General features: G+C 46.1%; 1 protein-coding gene across 2 annotated transcripts in view; it reads left to right on the plus strand.

Moving 5' to 3' along the window:
* The window catches only part of ASPNAT (aspartate N-acetyltransferase), a 32874-nt gene extending 16498 nt beyond the window's left edge, over window positions 1-16376 (plus strand). For both annotated transcript variants that reach the window (XM_086888576.1, XM_086888575.1), the window contains one exon: window positions 8987-16376. In XM_086888576.1, the coding sequence (XP_086744702.1) occupies window positions 8987-9199 (213 nt within the window). In that variant the 3' untranslated portion in view covers window positions 9200-16376. The remainder of the gene's footprint in view (window positions 1-8986) is intronic.
* Window positions 16377-24306: the final 7930 nt, after the last annotated feature.

A 24306-nucleotide genomic window follows, 5' to 3' on the forward strand; every position in this document is an offset into this window, starting at 1 on the left:
TTCTGAAGAGTGACTCATCTCAAAGGTTGTTGACCTGACAGCAGCATAAAACCCCCTGAAAGTCTTTGTAGAGCTCAGAATTGTTTATTATTTAACCTTAAGTAAATGAACCTTAGTTTCCCCCTTTGCTGTGAAGCATTTGGTGCAATCCCAATGTAGATACAGGCACTTCTTTTGAATAAAGGGAGTATTGGCTAAGTTCAGACCAGACAAGTAGTGATGGACAGTGAAAATCAGATTGATTCTGTCCATTTTCCCTCTTTGATTTATGACTTGGCCAACTGCTAAGCTAAAGAAAGCCATTCAATGGTTATTGCTCAGTCCCTTTTCACAGTAAAGCATATAAAGTAAAAGTCAGCCACCAAGTAATGAATTCTAGAACATCCAATAATTGTAGATTTTCCAGTTTGTTCGATATTTGGAAGTGAAAATTGCTGCAAGGCAAATTCAGTACCTTTTGAAAGCAATAAAGCCATGTAGTGAAAGATTGATGTAGAAGATAGAGACCAAGCCTTAACCACGTCCTTTTAAGGAGTTGGCTCAAAACACAACCAGCGGCACATTTGATCTTGTAAACTAATTTCACTAACAAGGAGCTAATTGTCACATCAGTCTTCTGGAGCTGGCATGACACTGGCTAGCAAAGCAGGCAGAAAGGCTTGATTTCTTTTTTCCCTTAAAACTTCTAACTAAAAACCAGCCTAAATTCTAGAACATAGGCTTACTTAAGGCCTGACTCTGCAGCTGATGGGCTTAGTGTGTATTTTGTATGCATAAGGGGCATCTACTCTGAAAAGTTTAAATACTTTTTTCTGGTTTTGTCCATTTGTGCAGACCAGACTGTTCTGCTGAGCCAGCTCCATTGCACCAGGATTCATCATCCAGTCGGCCCCGAGGACAATGCCCAGCCAAAACCACAGACCCTAGTCTTTATCCGCTCCTTTAAGCTGTTTAACTCTTTGCTTACCCATAACAAATGCTCACATGCCAAAACCACAGATGCTGCCTCCTTTCTCAATCTGTGCTTTCCCCCGATGACCCAGCAGCAGGTAGACCCTGGCTGCTACATCTGTGGTTTTCTCTCCTTTCTCTGTGTCGTGTCCTTTTCAGCTGCAGGGAGCAGAGCAATGGGCCAGGCTAAATCTGTCCAGATAACCAGGCTACTTCTAATCCCCCACAACTGCTTCTGCAGCTTTTTCTTGAACAGTTGTTATACATTGGCTTTATTACAGGCTTTGCTTTTCAAGGTGCAGCATGGCCAGCAAAAAGAGCTTGATAGAAGATTTTAAAGTCCTGCTGTTACACTTCTTAATATAGCACCCTGTGAAATGTGCTGGAAGGGCTGTCTTTATCCCATCTGCAGCATCGCCTGGATTTCTAGCTGTCTCATCAAAAGCCTGCTCTTGCGCTGTGCCGAGCACTTCCTGGGGCTTTGCTGAGCACCCCCTCGGGTGCTGTCACACGTGGTGACACTCTGGGCCCCAGGGGACTTAACCCTGCTTGTAAAATCAACCAGTGAAGTGCTGACATGGGACATGGCCACTAACACCTTGCAGCGATCCAGAGTCCAGGCTGGTCCTTGCAAAGCTTTGCCAGGAGTGAGGTGTGTGGGCAGGAGCTGTTGTAGAGGTGTTTCAGAGGAACAGGGTGAGGTTTAAAGCAAGGGGTTAAAGAAGACTAGAAATTCCTGCTGGGTTATGTCCCCAGCAGTGACAGCAGGAGCTGCTGTTTGGGACCAAACCTGGTCCCTTCCTGAAGTCCTTTTGCTGCAGAACATGTTTTCCTTTTTTCCTGTCAAAATATTAGAGTGAAAGTAAACTATAGCTAGCCATCAGCATCTTAGGGGTTTTCTGGGGGCTTTGGCACCCCAAAATGGAATACCTGCATCGAAGTAGCTGGGTGCTTTTGAGGATGAACTCCATCAGAAGGTACGGAGCAGGCACTGATGAAAGTTTTCGTACTGTTGCTCTAAATTGCATCCCCACCACCCTTTCCATCCCCAGGTGCAGGTAAAGCTGCAGTGAGGCTGCACATGTGCAGCGTGTGCTGCTGCTCCAGGTTTATCAGCATTTACCACTGTGAATGCAGATATGGTTTGGGGTTTGTACTGGTGCTTGGGGCAGCAGTTTCCTGCAGTCCAGAACCCCACCACCCTGTCTCTCATTTCATACTTGGCTTTATCAGCTCAGAGGCCACCTCTGAACTCCTGCCTCCTGGGGCGGTTTGAGACCCACTGCTGTGGTGGATTGGGGTCACAGTGTTTCTGGTAGCAAATGTCCATGGATCTGCCCTGTGGCTGTGTTGCAGACTGAATGCTGGATGTCACTGTCATCCCACTGATTCCCTGCTGCTTGCAATTCCAGAGGCTTTGGTTGAGCTTTGGGGCTGGTGCAAGTACCTTCAGCCCTTGGTAACAACACAGGTGAAAGGTAGCAAGGGTGAAAAAAAAGGCAGATGGAGAAGTAGATGAACTGGTTGCTGAGAACCAAACCATCCATCTCTTTCCATGCTTTGTAGGTGATCTCATTGTCTGCTGCCCAGATGCTCCATGAATCAAGGGATGTCACCCACCCTCGGCATATAGATGCACTGCCCTGTGCTCTTCCAGCCAGGAATTATTTATAACAGGGCAAAGTGTCCTGCAGTGGTAGATTATGTGGGGTTATTTATGGGGAGGAAGGTGTCCCACAGCATTTCTCATTTCATGCATGATTAAGTCCTGTGTCCCTGACATATTTTGTTCCCCCACACCGGGGCCTTGTCTGGTGCAGCAGGATGCTTATGGATGTCAGGAGTGTTGGAGTCAGGATCTCTTGCATCTCACCCAGTTTCCATAGCCATAAACTACACTAAAATGCATTTTAATAATTAATAATTTTGTAGGACCCCTCCAGGAATGGTTTTTAATTGAAGTCAAGTGTAGAGTTACTAGCAGAACTTGTGGGAGCTGTCATGCAGCCCTGCTTGAGGCTAAAGGAAACTAGAAAGGTGGAAAGGAAGGAAATTCAACACATAGGGAAAGATGGAGGTAAGGAGGGATAATAGGATGATGGCATGCCTCATAAACACAGGCACAAATCCCTCCCCATCCTGGCTAGCTGAGCAGTTGTAGTCAGTGACAGGGACAGCTGCTGCCTGTCCTTGGTTGGTCCCTGCACCCAGGCTGCCTGTGTCTGGCTGGGTGGCAGCCGAGGTGCCACGTCTGTGCCCCAAACTGCTCCCGCTGGCAGCATTCACATCCCGGCAGCCAAGCTGTGCCCAGGAGAAGCCTCCTTTCTCCCTTGATGCTGATGTAACTTGGCTGCTCTGCCCTGTATTTCACCAAGGATGGAGGGAAGGAGGGGAGGGAGTGTTGCCTCTAGTGCTAGAGTGGGTAGTTCCTCTTCTTCAAGACCCAGACAGGATCAAAGAGCAGGAATTTAAACCACATCAGCAATACAGCCACAGCACAGCCAGCTTTGGGCTAGGGACTCTGTCCACTTGCTGCCATGTACAGCCTGTCTCTCTTAAAGTGCTGTATGTAAATAGTGCTGGCAGGAGGAGAGCCCAGACAATGAACTTTGGGGCTTTTTAACAGGTTATTAGTGAATAAGTAAAAACAGCTCTGCACTGGGTCCTGATTCTCTCTGTACTGGCCTGCTCAGACCTGTCCTGCTTTGGCCAGAGCAGCAGCTCTTTGTGCTAAATCACACCAAAAGATGGCACAGGAGGCCAAACAAGTGAGTGCAAGGGCAGATATTGGAAGCTCCATGATGTGACACCACCTTGTGCCTCCTCTGTGCTGGTGTTTGTGTGGTGGTGTCACACCAGGCTCTGCTGCAGTCAGGGGGTCGCAGGGAGGAGTCAGGGAGCATTTGGATCTCTGGGATGAGCAGGCCTGTCACTTTTGGCAAGCCTTTATGTGGGCATATTTAGAGCATAGACAACAAGCAATTGCAGATCCTATCCTATGGGAAGCACAGAAATGATTTTGAGCTTTTTGGTGTTTGGAATTTTTTTCTTCCTTTTTGCCCCTTCATAGTAGCCTGGGGAAAAATGTAGGAGAGGGATGTTTTCCCTGTGCAGGATGCTTTCCTGGCTCTTCTGTAAAGATGCAGAGGAGCTGGTGCTGTCCTGCTGGGTTCCCAGTAGTGGTGATGGAAACTGCCAGTCCCCTCATCTGGATGATGCTCCAGGGACATCACCTGTGACAGCTTTAAGCCAGCAGGGGAATTGCTCACATTTGTGTTGCTGTGACATGCCAAAGCAGAACTGAAAGTCACAGTCTCTGCTTGAAGGGATATTTTCTTAAGAAGTTGCATGTCTGTCTAGAAATTATGTTCCACGCATAAGCTTCTAAGAATTAATGAGAGCTTGGCTGCATAGATAGCAGTGCCACCCCTGAAGGAAAGAGAGAAGACTGGCGTGCCTCTGGGCAAGATTTCCATACTTGCCCTGTGCTGAGCTTCCAAGGAAAACTCCTTCCCACAGGGATGCATCCATGCAAGATGAGCACCAGCAGCCAGTGGTGGCCGCAGGAGCTGCTCTGTCCTCTCCCCAGCCCTAAGGAAAACAGGGATAGGTTTTACCTACCTCAGCCCTCACCCCTCAGTGTGCAGGTGCTGGCACTAGGGAGGACCCAAATGTGAGCTCAGGAAGTTTTGGGGCAGCAAAGCTTTGCTTGTTCTTGTGGGAATACTAGAATTTTCTAGAAAACCATGTATTTTTAAAGCATGTGGAAAACAGCTTTGCCTTTTCAGAGCAACACAATTCTGGGGCTTGAGGTAGTGGCCCCAGCATGCTGAGGGCTTAAGAAAGCTGCTGGAACCTGCAGCAGTCAGTCATGTGGGACTCATGCTGGTGAGGAAGGCTGATGTCTCTGTCCCCACTCCCTTCCAGCAGTACTCTGCTATTGCTTTTGGCTCCAGTCTTTCCACCCATCCACCCACCGGCCTTTTATTCATCAAAAGGTGTAGAAGAATTTGCAGCAAAAATAAATGAATTTATTTTCACCCACCATCCATCCTCGTCGGCTGCGTGGGGGAGAGCTGTGCAGCTCATGACAGTGGAGGAGGGTGGGAGAGGAGGTTTGCAGGCACAGCCAGAGGATTGCATGGTGTGTCCTCCTTGGCAGGAGTGCAGGATATGTGGCCAGCGCGGTGCCACCGCTGAGGGGAAGTCCTTGGGATGTGCTGGCAGCAGCAGTGTGTGGTTCTGAGGGCAGCTCTGTGCTGTGGGAGATGGGTGGATGGATTAGAAGAATACCACCCTCTTTGGTCTTCAGAAGCTGGGAACTCTCCTTAAATCTGGAGCAGAAAGACAGTGCCATCTGGTGTGCTTTCAGGCCCTGGGAGCCATCAGCTGAGGAATCACATCTGACCTTGCTGTGAAGCATGAGCAAGCCAAAATCATGTTCTTTGGCATGCACATCACAGACATTTTCTCATAGGTGTGTGCATCACAAGGTGTTTTTGGTTTTTTGATGGAATGGTTTTGGTTGGAAGAGACCTTTAAAGACCATCTTGTTCCAACCCCTCTGCCATGGACAGGGACACCTTCCCAGAGCAGGTTGCTCAAAGCCCCATCCAGCCTGACCTTGAACACTGCCAGGGGTGAAGCAGCCACAGCTTCTCTGGGCAGTCTGTGCCAGTGTCTCACCACCCTCATGAGTAAAAAAAATTCTTCCTTTATTGTATCTTTTGTCTGGGCGTTCCTGATGTCAAGATTGTGTGGTGAGAGGCAGCAAGCTGAGGAAGTGGAGAAAGGAAAGGTTGCTTTTGGCAGCCTGGAAGGAGGCAGGGGAAAGTGCTTGGTGTTTGGCTGGGAACAGCTAGGGCCTCTGGAAAGTGCCTCCAGTGCTTCAGAGTGGTGTTCGCAGGGCAGCTGTGGTTAAATGCAAGATGCTCATGAAGAACAGATCCTGGAGTGAGCTGGAAGGGCTTTGGATGACCATAGAGTGATGGGTTGGCAGAAGATGGAGACAAGTGAGGGTGAAGGCAAAGACAGAGATGCTGCCATGAGATGAGTATCTGGAAGGGCAGGGAGAGTTGTATCTGTCAGGGTCTGTGTTTATCTTTGCAGCAGTGATTATTTTCAGATAGCATGTGAGAGAGTAAAACGTCAGCTCTTGCTAATAATAGCGCTGCAAACAAGGCTGTTGCTCATTACTGACAGCTGAGATGAAGTTAGTTTTGTTTCATCCTAGGTATGAAAAAGTGCAAAACCAAGCCATGCTCTGAGTTGGTATCCTCAGTCCAGAAAAGGTGACGAGGAGACCCTCTCCCTGCTTGGGGATGTGGCAGTGCAAGGTGGTTTTTCCAGGGTGCTTCCACATTGCTCCAGAATTAAGTGCTGCTGGAAGAGTGGATATAGTGAGGAGCTGCAGCTGGCTGGCATTGTGGAAAACATGGGTAGGATAGTTTGGGTTGGAAAGGACCTTTAGAGGTCATCTTGTTGAGTCTGGGTAAAAAGCAATCTAAGGACCTTTGTGGTTCTTGCTGTGAAACTGGAGGGTTTTCCCAGAGGAGAGGAAGTCCCAGCCCAAGGTGGGCAGCATGTGGTGTGATCCCAGGACAGCTTTCAATTGCAAGTTCCCATCCGAATGGAACACGGCTGCCTGGAGGAGGGGTTTGACAGCCCCATGGGGGAAAGCTGTTCCTGGGCTTGTAGCCACCTTTGGGAACTGAGGTGTCTTTAGTAGACTGAAGGAACTGGCTGCTGGTAATCCTTAGAGCAGACATGAGGAGGACAGCAGGGTAGAAGTCTTGGGGACTGATGGCCATGCTTTAAAGGAGAGTTGGATACAACTCACATTGTTTGAGCAGATGTGTCCTGTCTGTGGCTAATTATAAGCGTTGTGTGCACAACACACACTGGGAGATGTGCCAGATACTATTTCTTTTTGTGTTGAACTCAAAATCATTATAATTAAGCTTTAAAATTATAAGTAAAAACTAACAAGGAATGCAGGTTTGCTGTCATGCTGCTTGCAACCGGGTCCAGTCCCTGCTGGGATAGACAGGTGTAGGGAGGGTGGTCAGAGGGGCTGGGAATGTGAAGGGTTTGGTGGCTCTGTGGCAGCAGGTATGTCCAGATTTGGATTTTAAGTGTTCAGAATACCTCAAAGTACCAGAAACGTGCCATTTTACAAATGTGGGAAGTGTTGCTGAGCGAGCTTTAGCAGCCTCTCAGGTTTGGTGGGCACAGAGAAGAGGTGCTTGCTAAGAAGAGAAAATAAGGAATAAAAGTGGGAAGCAGTCGTGGAAGCAATTGTGTAACCTTGGGTTGAAAGAATCCTGGGTTGTTTCTCTGGTTTGAGGGGAAATGAGGCAGACTTGCTGAAGGAGCAGCTCCAGGAGGAGCTGCTGTGGATAGGGCTGGATGAGGAGGATGTGATTGAGACTGCGGCCCAGCAGACACCAGCTGATGGCTGCTTCCTGGCACTTTTGGGGGTTGCCCCAGGGAAGCATCCCACTCCTGCTCCCCAAGCATGGGGAAATTCCTGAACTTCCTTTTTGGAACTACACCACAGGAGTGATAGCCATGCATGTAGGGTGAGGATCACTGTGGGCTTACGTTTGGTGTGCTCGCCGTGTGGCCAGAGATGTGATGGAGGTGCTGGGGAGTGAGTGCTTGGGCTCAGCCACCACGTGATGAGCACTTTAAAACCAGCAGTCAGCTCTGTATCCTGCAATTTGTATGCAGAGGGAGGGTGGCTGCTTGATTTTAGTGCTTGTAGGTGTTCGTCTGGGGTCGTGTCTGAATAAATCACGTTCTGAGATCCAAGTGAGCACCAGGGAACAAGCCACACTGTCAATGCAGCAGCGGAGCAGAGACATCTTCACTGTTCATGATAAATGGGTCAAGATGGGCCCTGGTGTTTTAAAAATTAGCTGTTGACCTAGATAGCAGCAGCATGATGACTTGCTCAGTGGGAACAAGAGTGAACATCACTGGAGCTGCACATTCCTCTGAATGTGGGGATGAGCCTGGTGTGCTGAGGTGAACCTGGGCTGGTTCCCCACCCCTTGTTTGTAGCCAGCTTTCCTTGGAAGCTGAGCTGTGCCACAGGGAAGTGGGGAAGACCTTGGACATTTCTTTCAGATGGTTTCATGGAGTCACAAAGTGCATTTTTCCTACAGCAGCTGCAAAGGCACCTCCCATCACCCCATGCTTTGCTCTCCTCCAATGACAAAGTACACTGAATTGTCTTACTCATGTTTCCACTGGTTTTTTTTTTCAGGAGGGGTGATCCTTTGTCCCCCTGAGCACCCCCTTGGGCTGTGTAACTCTGGTCTGACAGAGATGTGCTGTGCATTTGGGTTGGAGCAGTTGGCAGGGTTGGTGCAGAAGATGGAGGTGTTGCCCAAGTCAGGTTCTCTTCTGCTTAGCAGCTGGGAAGAAGGCCATTGCCTACACCAGGGGTTTCTCCTGTCATGGGGTCTTCTTCCTCTGGATGGAGATATATTGCTTCAGAGCACTGAAAGTCAGTGCTTTTCATCTGGGCAAGAGAGCTCTCAGTGCCCATGGATGGCTGCTGTATTAAATGGTGACTTTATTGAGTGGTAATTAAGCAACTGGTCAGGCCACACCTTGGGTACTGTGTCCAGTTCTGGGACACTAAACTTAGGAAGGATGCTGAGATGTTGGGGCATGTCCAGAGCAGGGCAACAAGGCTGGTGAAGGGTCTGGAGCACAAGTTCTGTGAAGAGCAGCTGAGGGAGCTGGGACTGTTTAGGCTGGAGAAAAGGGGGCTCATGGGAGACCTTATAACTTTCTACAATCCCCTGGTAGGAGGTTGCAGCCCCTGTGCATTTTCCTTGGTAAAAGAACATTTCTGTCACACTGTCAGGGAAAAAGAATGTTTGATCCTTATTTATGGAGGTCATTAGTCCCCATGTGTGATGTGGTTTTGGACCCCAGGCCCTGCTCCCAGACGAGTTTGGCAATGGGCACTTGTCCACTGGGGGTGGCCGATGACTACATGTGCTGCTTTTATCTCCCACAGGCTCCTGCTTCTGGGTTGCCGTCCTGGACGGCAACGTGGTGGGGATCGTGGCAGCGCGGGGCAACGAGGAAGACAACACCGTGGAGCTTCGCCGCATGTCCGTCGACTCCAACTACCGCGGCAAAGGCATCGCCAAGGCCCTGGGCCGCAAAGTGCTGGAGTTCGCCATGCTCAACAACTACTCCTCCGTCGTGCTGGGAACCACAGCCGTGAAGATGGCAGCCCACAAGCTCTATGAGTCCTTGGGGTTCAAGCACGTGGGTGTCGTTGAACATTATGCCCTGCCAGGGATGACGCGCTCCTTGCTGGAGAGAATGTTTTTCCAGGTCCGCTACCACCGCTACCGCCTGCAGCTGCGGGAAGAATAAAAAAAACCCACACCAACCAAAACAAAAAAAAAACAAAAACAAAAAAAAATTTTCCCCCTTCCTCCCCCTTCAAAAATAATAAATTACCCTTCTATTTCTCATCACTATTGATTTACCAATTTTGGGTTAGAGTTTTTGTACCCTCACGTCATGTTTTGGTTTGCTCCGTTCAGCTCGATGGGCCGGCCGAGCAGCGCCCCTTCCTCGCATGCTGTAGGTGGTGGTGCTGGGAGTCCTGCAACCCAGCGGGGTGGAGTGGAGCAGCGGCCTCTCCTTCCCAGGTACCTCCGTAAAGCACAGAAACTTACTGCAAAATAGTACAACTGCTCTGGTGTACATAGTCCTCTCCTTTTCCAGGTGTAAGATAACATAGTGAGATGCATTCATAATAGTGCAGAAATATTACTTGAATGCAATTTTCAGTATTTCACGCATCAGTAAGTAGAATATGCATTCCTCTTACAGTAATCTACTGGTTAATAGTTTTCAGAGAAAAGGTGGGGGGTACACCCTGCCTCCCCGCCCCAACCCGCTTGCTACAATGCATGAAGAGGAAAGCGCGTGCACGCACTCAAACACATCGCACTGCCACCACGGCACTGGTGTTGCACTTTTTTTGGATGTGCCTCATTCTGCCAAATGTCTGAGAGACCCCGGGTGCATCCGGTAACCACGACTCCGCTCCACCTCCCCCTCCTTCCTAAGCCAGCACAGACTCGGACCGGCTGAACTGAGCCCCATTGTACCATAGTGTGAAGTTAAGATCAGATCTAAGTATCTCCTGCGCTGTTCCGTAGCCACACGTAACCTGCAGTCCTGGGCCAGACTCCGCATGTGCGTTGGACTTTCTCTTTGCTGCCTTTTAGGGGTTTTTTGTTTGTTTTCATCTTATTTTTAAGGGTTATTTTTTTTGTTGTTGTTGTTGTTATTTTTAGTTTTGGCTTCTGCTGAATGGTGTCGTTGAGGCGTAATGGAGGCTGCAGTTCCTATGGCAACACATTTGCACATTAATGTGCGCACCAAATCTCACCACTTCAGAGAAGCAACGTGTGACAGATAATAGCATTTTGGGGAGCGCCGGGGTGGGGGGGAGCGTACTTATTATCTTAACCAGCTGCTTGTTTGATAAATGTAGATGGCCTCACTGCAGCCTTCCATCAAAGGTAATTAACTGCTTTAATGATGTCAGATTTGTGAATTGTACAATGCAAAAAGCAATGCAAAGCAGATTCGGCATGTGTCTGTACCCGGTATGTATGTACAGTGCCTGCCAACTAAAGAAATAACCAAGACTACAGCTTCTTCTAGCCTGAGATATCAACTTTTATAACTTATTTAAACAAATAGCAACTCTGCATGAATTACATCTTGGGGAAAAAGAAGACTGGTAGGTTTTAATTTTTAAAGCGTGGTATCAGAGGTATTACAGAAAACCATTTCTGGCTGCACTTAATTTCGAGTGGGTAGAGGGGTTTGGCTCTGCTAATATGTTTAAAGGGAAAACCCCTTCAGTTACTGGGAAAAACGATTATTTTATGGAGTATTATGCATGTGGTGAGGGGGAACCCCCACCTCATCGAGGTGAAGCTGGTGAAGGGGTAGAGGATGTGTTAATCGCGCTTGTAAATACAATGCAAGAGTCAGCAGGAGAGCCGCAGAAGGAAGGAGCCTTGGGCTGTGGGGAGAGGACAGGAGCCCTGGGGCAGATCGGGGGACAGCCAGCACGGACCTTGGACATGGGGTGCTGTCTGTCCTGCTCCTACCAGGAGCTGCCCTTTCCTCTCCAGCTGGAAGCTTTCCCAACACTGAGATGTGGCCGGCGATGCTGACGGAGAGCAGGGGACGGGGCTCAGCCCATCCCTGCAGGGCCATGGGCCAGGCACTGATGCTGGGGACGGAGGAGCCATTTGGCATAACCTCAATTGCCCTTTCAGTGCTTGGCTTGGGCTCAGTCCTGCCTGTGAGGAGTCAGAGGGGCAGAGTCCCAGCGAGTGTCCCAGCAATAAGGGGGTAATGAGGGTGGTGAAGGACACTGTAGCAAGAGACCATGAGTTTAATTAACAAAATTTCTGTATGGGGCACTATATTTTTAAAAGTCTTTCTATGCTGTACATTTCTCCTGAAGCTGAAATAATGTACTGTTGGTAGGGGTTCTTGTATAGTGTACAGAAATCGGCAGAATATTTTCTTGCTGCATTCAGTGATTTATTAACCGAAGTAAAACAGACAAATATAAAGTGTTAGCAAAAGTTGAAAGAAAAAACACAAAAGTTTGTGCCTTTTTTAGTTTATTTTTCTGTTGCTATATAATCACTGCACTAAAACCTTTCCAGAGGGGTAAAAAAAAAAAAAAAACAAAAAGCAAAAACTAGTCTCTTAGTAAGGGAGGAATATGTAAAGGCTAAATTGAGCATTAATTTTTTTATTAGGCTATTTAATTAAACTAATGTTGCTGGTTTTATTTGATACCTGTGCCTTTGAAGTAAAACTCCACATCCTGTCAGAAAATCCAAACCTGGAATAAATCCCACCAGATCCCACAGACACAGAAGTACCATCAGGTTTACCAGTATTTTCTTCTAAAACGTGTAAACTTTAACTGATAATATTCCAGTATCTGTACATAATAGTTTCCTGGGGAAGAGGTGCTTTGGAAAGATGTGGCTTTGGGGGTGCTGCCTGCACTCCTCCCCAGCACACAGAAATGCACTGATAAGGATTGAGTTGTTGCCACTTGGCTGGTAACTGCCAAGAAAATTTATTCCCTTAATGCTTCTGCCAGTTGCTTTGTGACCGGGCCTTTTGGAAAAAATCCAGCTGGTGGCTCCCAGCTCTCTAGCTAGGACAGCTTGTTTCTGAAGGAAAGGGCTGGATGCCAAATAGGCTGGGATTTGCTCTCCTTGGAAGATGGCACAGGCTGCTATCCCTGGTAGCAGCAGTGGGACAGGGGTGCACAACCTCCTGTGTTGTTGCTGCTCTCCCACCCAGAGCTGCCAAGGCTGGGCTTAAAAGCACCACGTGATACTGTTGTATTGTCTGCATTCATGGAAAGTTTCCCTAAATGCCACAGGTCAGGCACGGTTCTGGGGTCAGGGTTGCTGGGTTCTGGACCGTGCCAGGCTCACCTGCTGCCAGGGAAGTGTGTAGGCAGACCACAGTGCAGCTCACAGGGTGTTGAGGTGCAGCTGCCTTTGGCAGATCCATCCCTCTGCTCTGCATCTTTCAGGGTGCCCTGGTTTAAACAAAGTGTTTGGAAAAGATCAGCACAGTCCTCCTCTGGGCCTGAGTCTCCTGACTCTCCCCATCCCAGTTCAGTGGCTGGGTGCATGAGGAGCAGCACAAGGTGGTTGTGGGGTTGGTCCCGAGCAGAAGAGGTGGTGACCTGGACCTATTGCCAGTCCTTGAGTCTTGATTCCAGCAGAGACTCACATCAGTGTGAGATGGGAGGGGATTTTCCTGATTTCTTTTGGGGGTTTCTCTTCCCAAGGACAACACTGGCAGGAGTGTGAGGAAGAGTGGAGTGTCTCTTGGGTTTGAGCCCGAGGTTGGTAAATGTGGTTAAGTAAGACCAGATTTAGGTGGAGGATGAATTAGAGGTGTGAAGGCACTTCCCACAGCTGCTCTTGCTTTCAGTGCAGGTGGGCTGTCACAGCCCCCTGCCCTCGTGCTGCCTGCAGAGATGCAGGTCCCTCACCTGGCTGCTCTCTCCTTAGAGTGGGAGCTGTTTTGCTAATCCCTGTGCACTAGACACTGCTCAAGTGTCCTTTGCTTGGAGGGGCTTGGGACAGAGCCCTTACTCCTGAGGAAAGCACTAGGTGTTGTGTCCAAAAGTTAAAAAAAAGCCAGGAAAACAGGGAAAATTTTCACTTCTGTGGTTGAGGTCCACAGCCTTGGGGTTGCCCCAGCCCTCCAGCATAGCCTGGGCCGTTCCCTGTGGAGTGAGTGGGAACTCACTCCACATCTTGAGCAAACTGGCATCTCAAGCACATGTCATATTTGGTAATAAGCTCTCTGGGAAGCTTGGCCCCTGAACAGATCCAGGCTGATAATGCTAAGCAATCAAACCAACAAAAAAGTGGTTTCTAATCTAACTTGAAATCCTTAAATTTGTATTTGTTGTAAATTCATGCTGTTTTCCCTCTGTGAAGCAGGCAGCACCTGCAAGATGCTTCGGAAAGGCAGCTGTGTCTCTGCTGGGAGATGCAGAAAAGTTCAGGGCATTGCCATCAGTGGAGAGCTGTTCTTTTCCCTCCCCTCTGTCCCCATATGTGACGTGGGATGCTGTCTCTGAGAAAGCCTTTACCTTTCTCCAGAAGTGATCCTTCTTGGTCCTGTGCATGGGTACCTCCAGGACTCATTTCAGAATTGCTTTTCAGCAAATGCAGGGGGCAAATGACCTGGGGACATCTGTCCCCAGGGCTGGGACCTGGGGTCATTTTACCCCTGCGTTCTGCCCCATGGGAAATGAGGAGGATTCTTTAGGTCATGATGTCAGAATTTAATAGTCCCTGGGTAGGAGAGGCAGGACTAAGGGTCAGCAGTGGCTGTTGAGGTTGGGATGTGCCTGGTGAGGTCCTGGTGCTGCACACCTGCAGCAGGAGCAGAAAGTGTTTGGTGCCAGGGGTGTCTTGGGCCCTGTCCTTGCTGTGGCCAACTGGAAGAACAGAAAGTCCTGTGGTCAGAATTCCTAAGGGAACTGTGTTTTTGCAGAACCTTGTGCCAATCCTTGCTGCTGTTGCTCACTGATCCACACCCGTATGCGATGCAGGTCTGCTGTCTTTTAATTTGCTGGATTTGCTGGCTGAGGTGCAAATGGATAGAAACTGACTGCAGGGACTTCCAAATTGCCAAACACACAAAAGTAGGAACCAGCTCTGGTTACCTCTGAATTAACAATCTCACTTTGGGTGTGCTGGGACCTGTGTTTCATTAGTGCTGGTGTGATGCTCTTGGTATGCACTCTATTTAAAGCTTAATAAAGGCATTTTAATTGGACACTAACTGGAGTCTTGCAGTGGAATATACTGTACCACATAAAGAAAATGAAGTAATGCTAAGTGTTAAATAAGCTTTAAAATGCAAAAGGAAAAATTTTTTTTTTCTCCCTCAAAATAGATTCACATAGAATCTTGAGGAAAAATTGGTGTGCTCTTGTATCCCTCAGTCATAGAGGCTGTACAACAGAGCTTATGCTTATCTCCCACCAAAACCTGCTACCTGCATGGTGCTTGGGAGTACCTTCCATAGAAAATAATCAGGAGATTAATGTGAACTGAGAGTTTAGTCGAAACACAGTATTGTTTAAAATAACAAGCTCCAAGTCAGCATTTGGAGTTTGATCAGAGTTAAAATTGCTGTTCAGTGCTGTCTTTGTATTGCACAATGGCCACCTGTGGGAGAGAACATGCTTTTAACATCTGAATAGCAGAAGACAGACCTAGTGAGACCAAGAGCATAACAAATATATAATGTATCTGTAAATTTATTTACAAGTAACACATTTGAATGCAGAAGCTACTGCAATGAAAACATAATGAACTTACAGCTAATATTGTTTCCAATTTCTTTTCCTCCAAAGCTTAATCCTTTTGCCTTGTAATATGTATATTTGATTTTTTTTTTTAATGTAATTAGGTTTAACAAAGCATCAGTTGCTTTGTGAGTTGTACTTATGATTGTGCTGGGCTGTTAGCTTTAAGCAGTTTGTGTGCTTGTGTTATTTTATTAAAGCAAAAGTCTTCTTGAGACAAATGCAGTAAAGGAAAAAAAAATAATATTTTTGGTAGTGTTAAGCAGATGTGTGGTATGCATTTGGAAAATGTCCAATGTCAGTTTGAAAAAAAACCAACAAAACAAAAAACAAACAAACAGGCTAAATTGCTTCCCAGAACTGCTCATGTTTAAGGCAGTGGCTTACTCACTCACGCCTAAATAGAAACTTGGATTCCCCAAACAGCCTTTTACTCTGCATCTCCTCACCATTGTACAAGACCAATGTGAAATGAGTCTTGTGTTTTCTATGTTCAGCATAGTATGTACTGTACTTTGTAACGGGAAGTGGCTACAAGTCCTCAAAGAAAAACAAACATATTCTAAAACAGCAATAATTATCACTGTAAAGCAAAAGAGCATATGGGGGAGAGCCCAGGAAGATAGTTAATGCAGGTGATGCTGTTAGGAGCACGCTGGCAGCAGTGTGTTCCTAAGGGGTGCTGTTGCACCTGGGGAGCAGGATTAAGTACTAGGGAAGGCCATCAGTCTCTGGAACTGGATGTCACCTTGGCAGAGAACCTGCCTGTGTGGGGTCCCTAGAGCTGAGTCATTGTGAGCCCTTAGGCAGTGCAGGTTTTTCACCACAGTTAAAGGTGGTGAGTTATTGCAAATACCATTCCTGGTGGGAGAGACAGACATAAGGAAGAGCTGTCAGAGTCACACAGAGGAAGGTAAACACTTATTGCCGCAGTCTTGTAACCCAGCATACTCTGCTAGTGCACTTCTGGGGCTCAGCGATGGCAGAAAGCAGAATCAATTACACTAATTTTCTGTGGAGGGAAGCAGGAGTCAGCTCTGTTGGAAAGCTGTTTGCATACCAACAAGGTAGCAATGCAAACCGTTCCCCTGGCGTGGCAGGGTGTTAAGATGTGTGTGAGTTATCCCTTGGTGTGCTTTAGGCTTTTGAGCCCCAGCCTCCAAAGCGTGACCCCGCTGCAGTGAGGTCTCTCCATGCACAGAGCCCCGGGAGCCAGCCAGCTCTCCAGGGACAGCAGGGTGTCCTCAGGCAGGGGCAGGCGAGGTGCTCTGGACAAATGACTTGTAGGTACTTATGTTCTGTTCCTGATGGCCGCTGTAACTGTGAAAATTAACCAGACCTGCTGTGATAAATTTGGTTATATAAGGTTTATTTGGTTAATTTTTTATAAGTGAAAACTGAAAAGATGAAAGAGAATTGTAATATGAAAGCAACTGCTGTAAATAATGTACGAATGAATAAAATCCAAAACTTATGTCAGTTTTTTCCTAAACTGTATTGCTGTCAAGTTACTGATGTGCACATGGTGCCTGCATCTTTTCCAGCTCCCCAGCTCCAGCACAGGCAGACACCACTCATTCCTGCTTCCGTTGATAACAGGGATATCCTTTTGTGCCTCATCCTTAGATTGTATTTCCATGCTATTCCAGCTCATACTGCCATGTCCAGAAGCTGTACACATTAACTGTGGAGACAGCCTTGCCATGGGACCTGGCCTGGCCCTGGCCACCTGCCTGGTTGAGCACTCATCCCAGATCCTCCCTTGAGATCAGAGGCAGCCCTGAGGAATGTGCCACTGGAGCAGAGGACAAAACAAAACCACACAGAGTCCTTTCTGCCATCAAGGCCATAAGGTGATGGAGTGAGCATTATTGAGGAGGGGCATGGGTGCATCTTGGGCTCCCCAAGCCACACAGGCCCCTTTTTCTTCCCTACACCTGTGGATTACCTTTGGTAACAACCAGCATCAAAGGGCTGTTCCCTGCTGTTTGTTTGTGAAACCTGCATGAGGACCATCTCTGGAAGGCGACCTCCCGTTTGGGGAGGGCAAACGGGGCTCCAGCCTCCAGTCACAATTAGATACATTTGAAATAAACTGATTGCTGATGAAACGGCCTCTGGGGATGTCTGTTCCTGAAAACCAGTTTCTGGAGGCACTTATAAATGCTTCAGGAGTGCCCTGCCAGCCAGCAGCTGAGGGACACCTACCCAGCAACATCCCCTGGCAAGCTGGCTCTGGATCCCCCAGGGCCAGCATCCCCCCAGCAGTGTGGGCTGAGGCTGTGGGATGTGCAGGGCTATCTAGCTGAGCAGTCAGGCAGCCATGTGGAGCAGAAAGTTAATGCCTTCGCCCTGGAGATCTGGTCCCTGCCCCTTCCCTGCCGTTTCCAGAGGTGCAGATCCTGATAGCAGTATCTCACTCAGAGGAGATGAACACAAAACACCTGGGACTGATAGCAATGTGTTCTGGGATTCGGCCCAGGGAGAGAACAGCTGCAAAATCATGCATGTGCACAAGCTTTATTTTATATCAGAGCTAACAAAAAAAAAAACCCAATAAAACAAACACCTCCACTTTTAAAACTGCTCTAGTGAAATAACAGAAAAGTGGCAACAAAAGCCGAGCTGGTTTTAGAAGCTGCTGCAGTGTGGGTGTGCTCTGTGCCTTAAAGCACCTCAATTAACTGCTAATTGGGCTCCAACTCTCCACTAACCGGACACACATCCACGTCCTGGCCTCTTTCATCCTTCACGATGAATTGCTTCAGATAAAAAAATTAGAATTCATGGAGACAAGGACTCAGCCTCCATGCCCTGTGTTCCCAGGCACGTATCTCATGCCCTGGATGAGACAGGACCTAGCGATCCCTTTCCCTGTTGCTCCCAGCACACCGACCATCAATGTACACCTTAATGCCACCTAAAGAGCCAAAGCAAAGCAGCAGCACAGGCCCTCTCCAGGCTGTCCCCTCTGCCATAAGCATGGCCTCCCATCAGGGGCTTGGTGCTCTCCCAAAGAAAAGAAGGCTGAGGCTGGAATCAGACAGGGAGGACGCCAGGTCTACCAGCTGGGAACATGCAGCCCACAAAACTGCTTTTATCTTGGTCAAACAGCTGCAAAATATTCCATTTGTCTATTTTTCTATCCAGCTATCTACATCTGTCCCTCCATCCATCCATGCTGGCCCTTTTGCCAAGAGACACATCTGCTCAGCTGTGTCCAGAGTCTGCTTGGAGTGCTCCTGAGGGTGTGCAGGCGTCAGCTTGAAGTTTCCTCCATCTTCCAAGTCTTTCATGGAGCTTTCTGTGACATTGCCCTCTTGACTCCCTTAAGCATGTCCCTGGATCACAACACCCCCCACCAGCCTCTGTTATACAAACTTAAGTACCACGGTTACCATCCCTTCCATTTTAATAAAAAGGAAATCCTCATGAGGATGGAGGTGAGGGTGTCCTGCCCAAAGATTATTTTTACTGCACCTATTTTACAAGACTACTGGCCAATTTTGTCAGGAAATCAGCCTAATAATTTCTTCATGGTAGTTTTTCATTCTTTTCCATGCTTGATTGCATTTGCAAAGTCAATAAAGTAAATTCAGCACCTGATGTCTGTTGTAACAGAAGAGGAATGAGCATTGTAGAAAGATGAATCTTCTCATCTGGACATCAAAGGCAGGGTCAGCTGAATCATGCTTCAAAAACTACTCATTTCTCTCCATCAATGACCAGTCCACAACATGTCTAGACTACCCAGCAGTAAATGTCCATCCTACAAACACCTAAGGCGAGATAAATCCTAACATGATGCCTCTGTAGAGAAGCTTAATTGCACCTGAGAACTCAGGGAAGAAGGACAAACTATCATTTTTTCAACAGATATTCATTGGGGCTTTAAGGTAAATGGTTGCATTCAGTAACCAAAGCTTAAAGACTTAACAGGGAAATATGTTCCTGGTTGTTAAAAAATCAAAGGTTTGATGCTGCGGTAGACAAATCGCTTGTAAAAAGTCAGCTGATCATTAGTGTGATCCAGCTTCACTGGCTGTCTGCACTGTGGTTCCATCTACTAGTGAGAAGTGTGAAGATCAATTGCTCACCACCAGTATTTATATTATAGTCTAATTACCTAGATTTTTTTTACCTAGACAGGAAAAAACTGATAGAATATGAAAATAAAGAGCTGCTTTGTGTTTCTGTGCAGGGAGAGAAGTGCTATGGAAGAAAAGAACACTACAGCAAACTGAATTGCCTTTCACTCCTCTTTATTTGTTTAATGTTGTCACCCATATTTTATCCTGCAGCAACCCTGGATATTAGCCACTAAAAATCAGCATCAGTTTTTCAATTCAATTGTTGAGAGGCCACTTCGGTTTACAGCTGCTGGACTTGTAAAAACAGAAGCTCCTACATCCTAAGCCAAAGAGACCTTGTTTCTCAACAGGAGAGACTGATCTGTATGATGAGATTGGCCTCCAAGATTGATTTTTTGTGCCTTTTCCTTTGTGGAAATGTAATGAAAGAAAGACAAAAAAGTAAATGTTTAAGTCTTACAGGATTTTACTTTTTTAGAAATACTTTAAGGAAGAGAAAGAAATGCTAGAAATCAGTGGACTAGTAAAAAAATCTCTAAGTAATGTGCACTAGAAAGATATTTGGGCAGAGGATCAAGGGGAAGAGGATTCAGTACTGGACCAAGATCCACCAAGTGGGAAGGATGGATCTTTCCCCCACCTTGGGAATTGTCAAAACATCAAAGAATGTTGAAGAGAAGGATGACTAAATGGTTATAAATGCTGTTCTTGGCCTTTGCCAAGCATGGAAGGTGGAGAACCCTCCAGTCCCACAGTGACAAACTCCTCCTGCTCTTAAAGCACAAGGTCTTAAACCTGTTAGAGAGTCATTAGAAGGGGAAGGTCAAGCCTTCAAACCCACAAGGATCACCCCAGGAAATGAATTTAGGATTGGATGCTCTCTTCATATACAGATTTTCTTTTTTTTATTTTTGTTTTTTTTTTTCCATGGTTAGAGGAGCTGAGCTATCCAAGAGGTGTTTGTAAGGTTTGGATTGCTTTGGTCTGACAAAAGCCCTGTGCCTTGAATAATGACCTCATGCTGAATGTCAAACCTGCACAAAGAGATGAATTTTTACTCAAACCCAGCAGGTGGGTGAGAGGCTCCAAACCCAGGAGACTTTTTAGCATGCCTCTGAATGCTGAACACAGGGATGTGCAGGAGCAGGGCTCTGTCTGCACCACTCTGCAGCTACCACTGTGGGCACGTCCCCTCGTGGATACACACAGACACAAGGGCATGACAGAGAAGCAGTTCCTCCTTTCATTTCAGTGCAGCATACCCAGAAAAACACCTAAAATAACTTCAAGATTAGCCACAGGGAAAAATACACACCATGATTCTGTCTCACATTGCAGAGATTAGCATTCCGTTCAAAATATTCTCTAATGCAAGAATGATGTCTAAAACATCATTATTAGCCTGTATGCATGTCAATTCATTTAAAAATTCAAATATATATATATTTCTGTAATGAAAATATGGGTTTTTTCTCTTAAGAATGTATATTATACACCCAGCTCTCCCACTGAGTCCACTGTAAGAAAGAACCCAACTGGAGATCCTCACTTTGCATTACTAGGTGTGGTGAATGGAATTCAAATGACTGAGAAAATTATACTGACCTAGCCTTACCTTCATTCCCATTAAGTTTTGTAGGGGTTAACGCACAGAAGCAAAAAGGTAGCTCTGTTCATCAGATTCTGTTGCAGATAATGTTAGATGGGATGTCAGTGTCCTGGGAAAAGTGGGGAACTGGAAAAAGAGTGAACAAATAAAAACTAAAAAGAACAGGGGAAAAAACGGAAAAGAGAAAAAAAAAAAAAAATCAAACTGATAGCTAGTTTCTACAAATACAATAGTGTGAAAACTTTCCAGTTTGGTTCCCAGACAGGAAAAATTTGTATGGCTGGCACTTGGGTACATTAAACTGCAGAAAATATCCAAGATAGCCTATTAAATTTTCACAAGGCTGAGGTGTTTCTCACTGATGCTAGATCTGAACTTTTTATCATTGCAGTATTAGTCTCCTAAATGTCAATTAATACACCTAGGATTGTCACAAACCATCTTCTTCAGTCAGGCTGTGGGGAGGAGAACTGCATGTTCATGCTTCAGCTCTATTGCAGTGTTTAAAACCAGTATTTTGGGCAGCCTGGCAAGATTCCCTCCCTGTGACTTGCAGAAATAGTGCATTTAGAGAAGGCAGATGCTGGTTTTTTCACACTCCTTCTAACAGAAACACAATAGATTTTGATATGAACAGCAATGCCCTCTAGAAACACAAAGGACACGATTCAGCTGGCTAAACATAAGGATCTACTATCATTTGAGACAGCCTGTGTTTAGATGGTTTGAAGTGAGCTCAGCCAGGCTGTGAGCAGTGCTTTGGGAGAGTTAACCAGCTGGAGAGGTAAGAAATATTGTCTTCTCCCTTACTCTCATGCTGAGTCATTAAGGTTTATTACATGCTCTGTTTGCATGGCAAACGTGAAAAAAAACACACAGATACCTTGAACACTTGCAAGTTATGAAGGCTAAATTATAAATATCCTTTCCCCCTCTGGGATTGTTTGTTTTCCTAGACTGAACATCTGAGACACACAGCTCAATCACATGATTATCTATTATTTCTATAGTAGCCTTTTAATTAATATCAGTGTCATAACACCTCTGGTCCTAAGAATATGCTATGCCTATGCCTAATTGAAAAAAAGAGATAGCTTTCAATAGGACAAATAATAGTGAAATGAGCAGAGTGCATGATAAAAGGGTTCCTTTGTCATTCACTTAAGCAAAAGTAATCAAAACACTTCACTATGCTAATAAACTGCAAAATTATTCATTGAGATGGCTTGTTCCTTCGTCATGTCATAGTCTCAAAGGATTTGTCACCAGAGCTTCCATACAGATTTTCAGTATTTTTTGCATATGTAAAGAAGTCTTAAGGGAAAACAGCACAGAAGTGCAGGCCCTATAAAAGGCCGTGTCAGATGGGTTAGAGCTGTGAGCTTAATACACTTGGAGCATGCCGGTGTAGAAAAATGTATCTAAGTGTGTCCTGTACTCAAAAACTCATTCTCAGAAAAATATTTTTAAGAGCTGTGTGTTTAAACTGAAGAATTATTTTACCATCAATGTGCAATAGCCTCTTACTCTCTGTGTGTTAACAGCTACACAGAATTGGAGGCTGTAGAGCTCATTCTTCAAGCACTCAGGTGGCTGCCCAGAGAGCTTTGCTTGCTGTGATGTCTGGCATTGTGGAAAATCTGTTAGGTGAAACACCAGGTCGAGGTAAGGAACAATGTTTAAGCTTGTTTCTTTGTTCCCTTTCCACTAAATTAGAGAATGTCACACAAATCTTTTTACATTCAGTCTATAGCTAATGAGTCTGATAAAGGTTGTCTGATTCTCGTGCTACAGAGCTGACAAGTTCAAGCCGCCTTCACTGGTGGCTCTTGCTCTGAACAAGATGCTCTAAACCAGTGTGGCTGCAGCTGCAAAGCGTCCTCAGCAGGCAGCTCCCAAACATATGCTGGGGTTACCTCTGCCCATTGCATAATTTTAAGAGATGGGCCACAGTATCTTTGCCCCCCTTCCCCTCTTTACTTCAGGAATACCCACAGAATGGGACTTTAAAGGAATTCCTTAGTCCGTAGGAGGTGTTACAGCAGGGCAGTAACAGTGCAGAGCTTCCCATAGGACCTTCTCTGGAGCAGCCACCTTCCCAAGTGACTCCTGCTGCCCACGCTGCTGTTCCACCATCACTGAGCCACCCAAACTGCACTGAGAGCGAGCTCCTGTCATGGGTGTGGAGGCATTTGCTGAAATTCAATATAGTAACCCTTGGTCAGTTTATTGGGTCGTGAAGTTCTTGGAACTGAAGTACCTATCAGTGTTATTTTCCTGGCAAAATTTTTAATTAAAGAAAGTCATTTAGTTCCTACTTAATTATTAGTTCTGGGAGTGCTACCAGAGTTAAACATTTAAATTGTAAATGCCAAGCATTTTGTCTTTCCTGCTTAGCCTAATGAAACCTATTTATGACTTCTACACACAAACCATCCCAATTATTACAGGCCCAGGACTTCAAAGGGGCTGGTTTGATTTAGTTTACACAGAGATGAAGAATCTGTGTGGCTCTGGCACTGGAGTCTTTTGTGGTGGATCGTCAAAGGCTACATTCTGTGCAGATGACTCAAGATCAGTCTTTACAGACAAGGAATGTCAGAGTCTAAAGAAAACAGAAATAAATAGACATATAAGACCACTTCCCAAAAAATGTTTGATACAGCCTGCCATGGTAATGGTTTCATGCTTGTGTCCTGACTGGTAGCATTGCCAGAGGCTGCATTTTCACAGTCCTGTGCCGTAGCCTTATGGAATAAGAGCACCACTGACCATTCCAAAAGGAATTGATCTGAAAACCTTGTTTCTCTGTAAGCAAAAGTTGAAACTGATCCCAGCACACACTGTGAGAAGGAATGCCTTGGCCAGTAAGTGCTAAGTTGTCTGGAAGAATAGTGGTGGACAGATGGCTCAGATGAGATTTCAAAGAACCTGAGGCAAGAAATCATGATTCACTTAAAGGTACACACTGGGAGGGCTGGTCTAAATTGTGGTTCTTCTCTAAACCTCTTGCAGATGCTAAAATTACAAAGCAGGCTTGAGATCCTGGGTCCCTGCAGTGATGTCTGAGTTCAGTTATCAGTACCAAAGGATTCAAAACTTTCCCATTCCTTAATTGTGGGAAGCAGAAAGGTAGAGACTACTTCAGAGCATCTCCATACTTTCTGAATTGAGTCTTTTCCATGCAGGTTTCTTTTAGGTTCAGTTTCATCTGCTGAATTCTGTCATATCACTTCTTTTGGAGAAGAGAGACCACTTTTTTTCCAACTGCTTATCAAGAAGTATTTTCAAAATTGAGTTTTAGTCCAATGGCTTTATGAACCAGGCAATTTGATGGCTTACTTCTCCATTTCTCCAAGACAGGAAAAGGAAATATCTGAAGATTAAACACTTAGCCTACAATGTGAGGTTCATTCTGGCAGTAAAAGGATTTCAATTCCAGAGTTTCATCCTTATGACTTATGTGTTTAAATGAACCACAAACAAGACAATGGTGAAAGCTGGAAGATTTGGAAATAAATAAAAAACAAACCCACAAGTAAAAAAAGAGACTTTGCTTTTGCTGAGGATGACTGTCTTTGGAGTAAGGAGTAAAAAAAATGTTATTGGCAACTGTTAGGTACATAGGTATCAATGAGCTAAAAAAGCAGGAGGTAGAGTGGGATGGGGAGTGAAAAACACCTGCTCCTAAGATAATTTATTGATATAACTGAAATATGAGG

This window comes from Cyanistes caeruleus, chromosome 5 (assembly GCF_971803275.1).
Source record: "Cyanistes caeruleus chromosome 5, bCyaCae1.hap1.1, whole genome shotgun sequence".
Lineage (NCBI taxonomy): Eukaryota > Metazoa > Chordata > Aves > Passeriformes > Paridae > Cyanistes > Cyanistes caeruleus.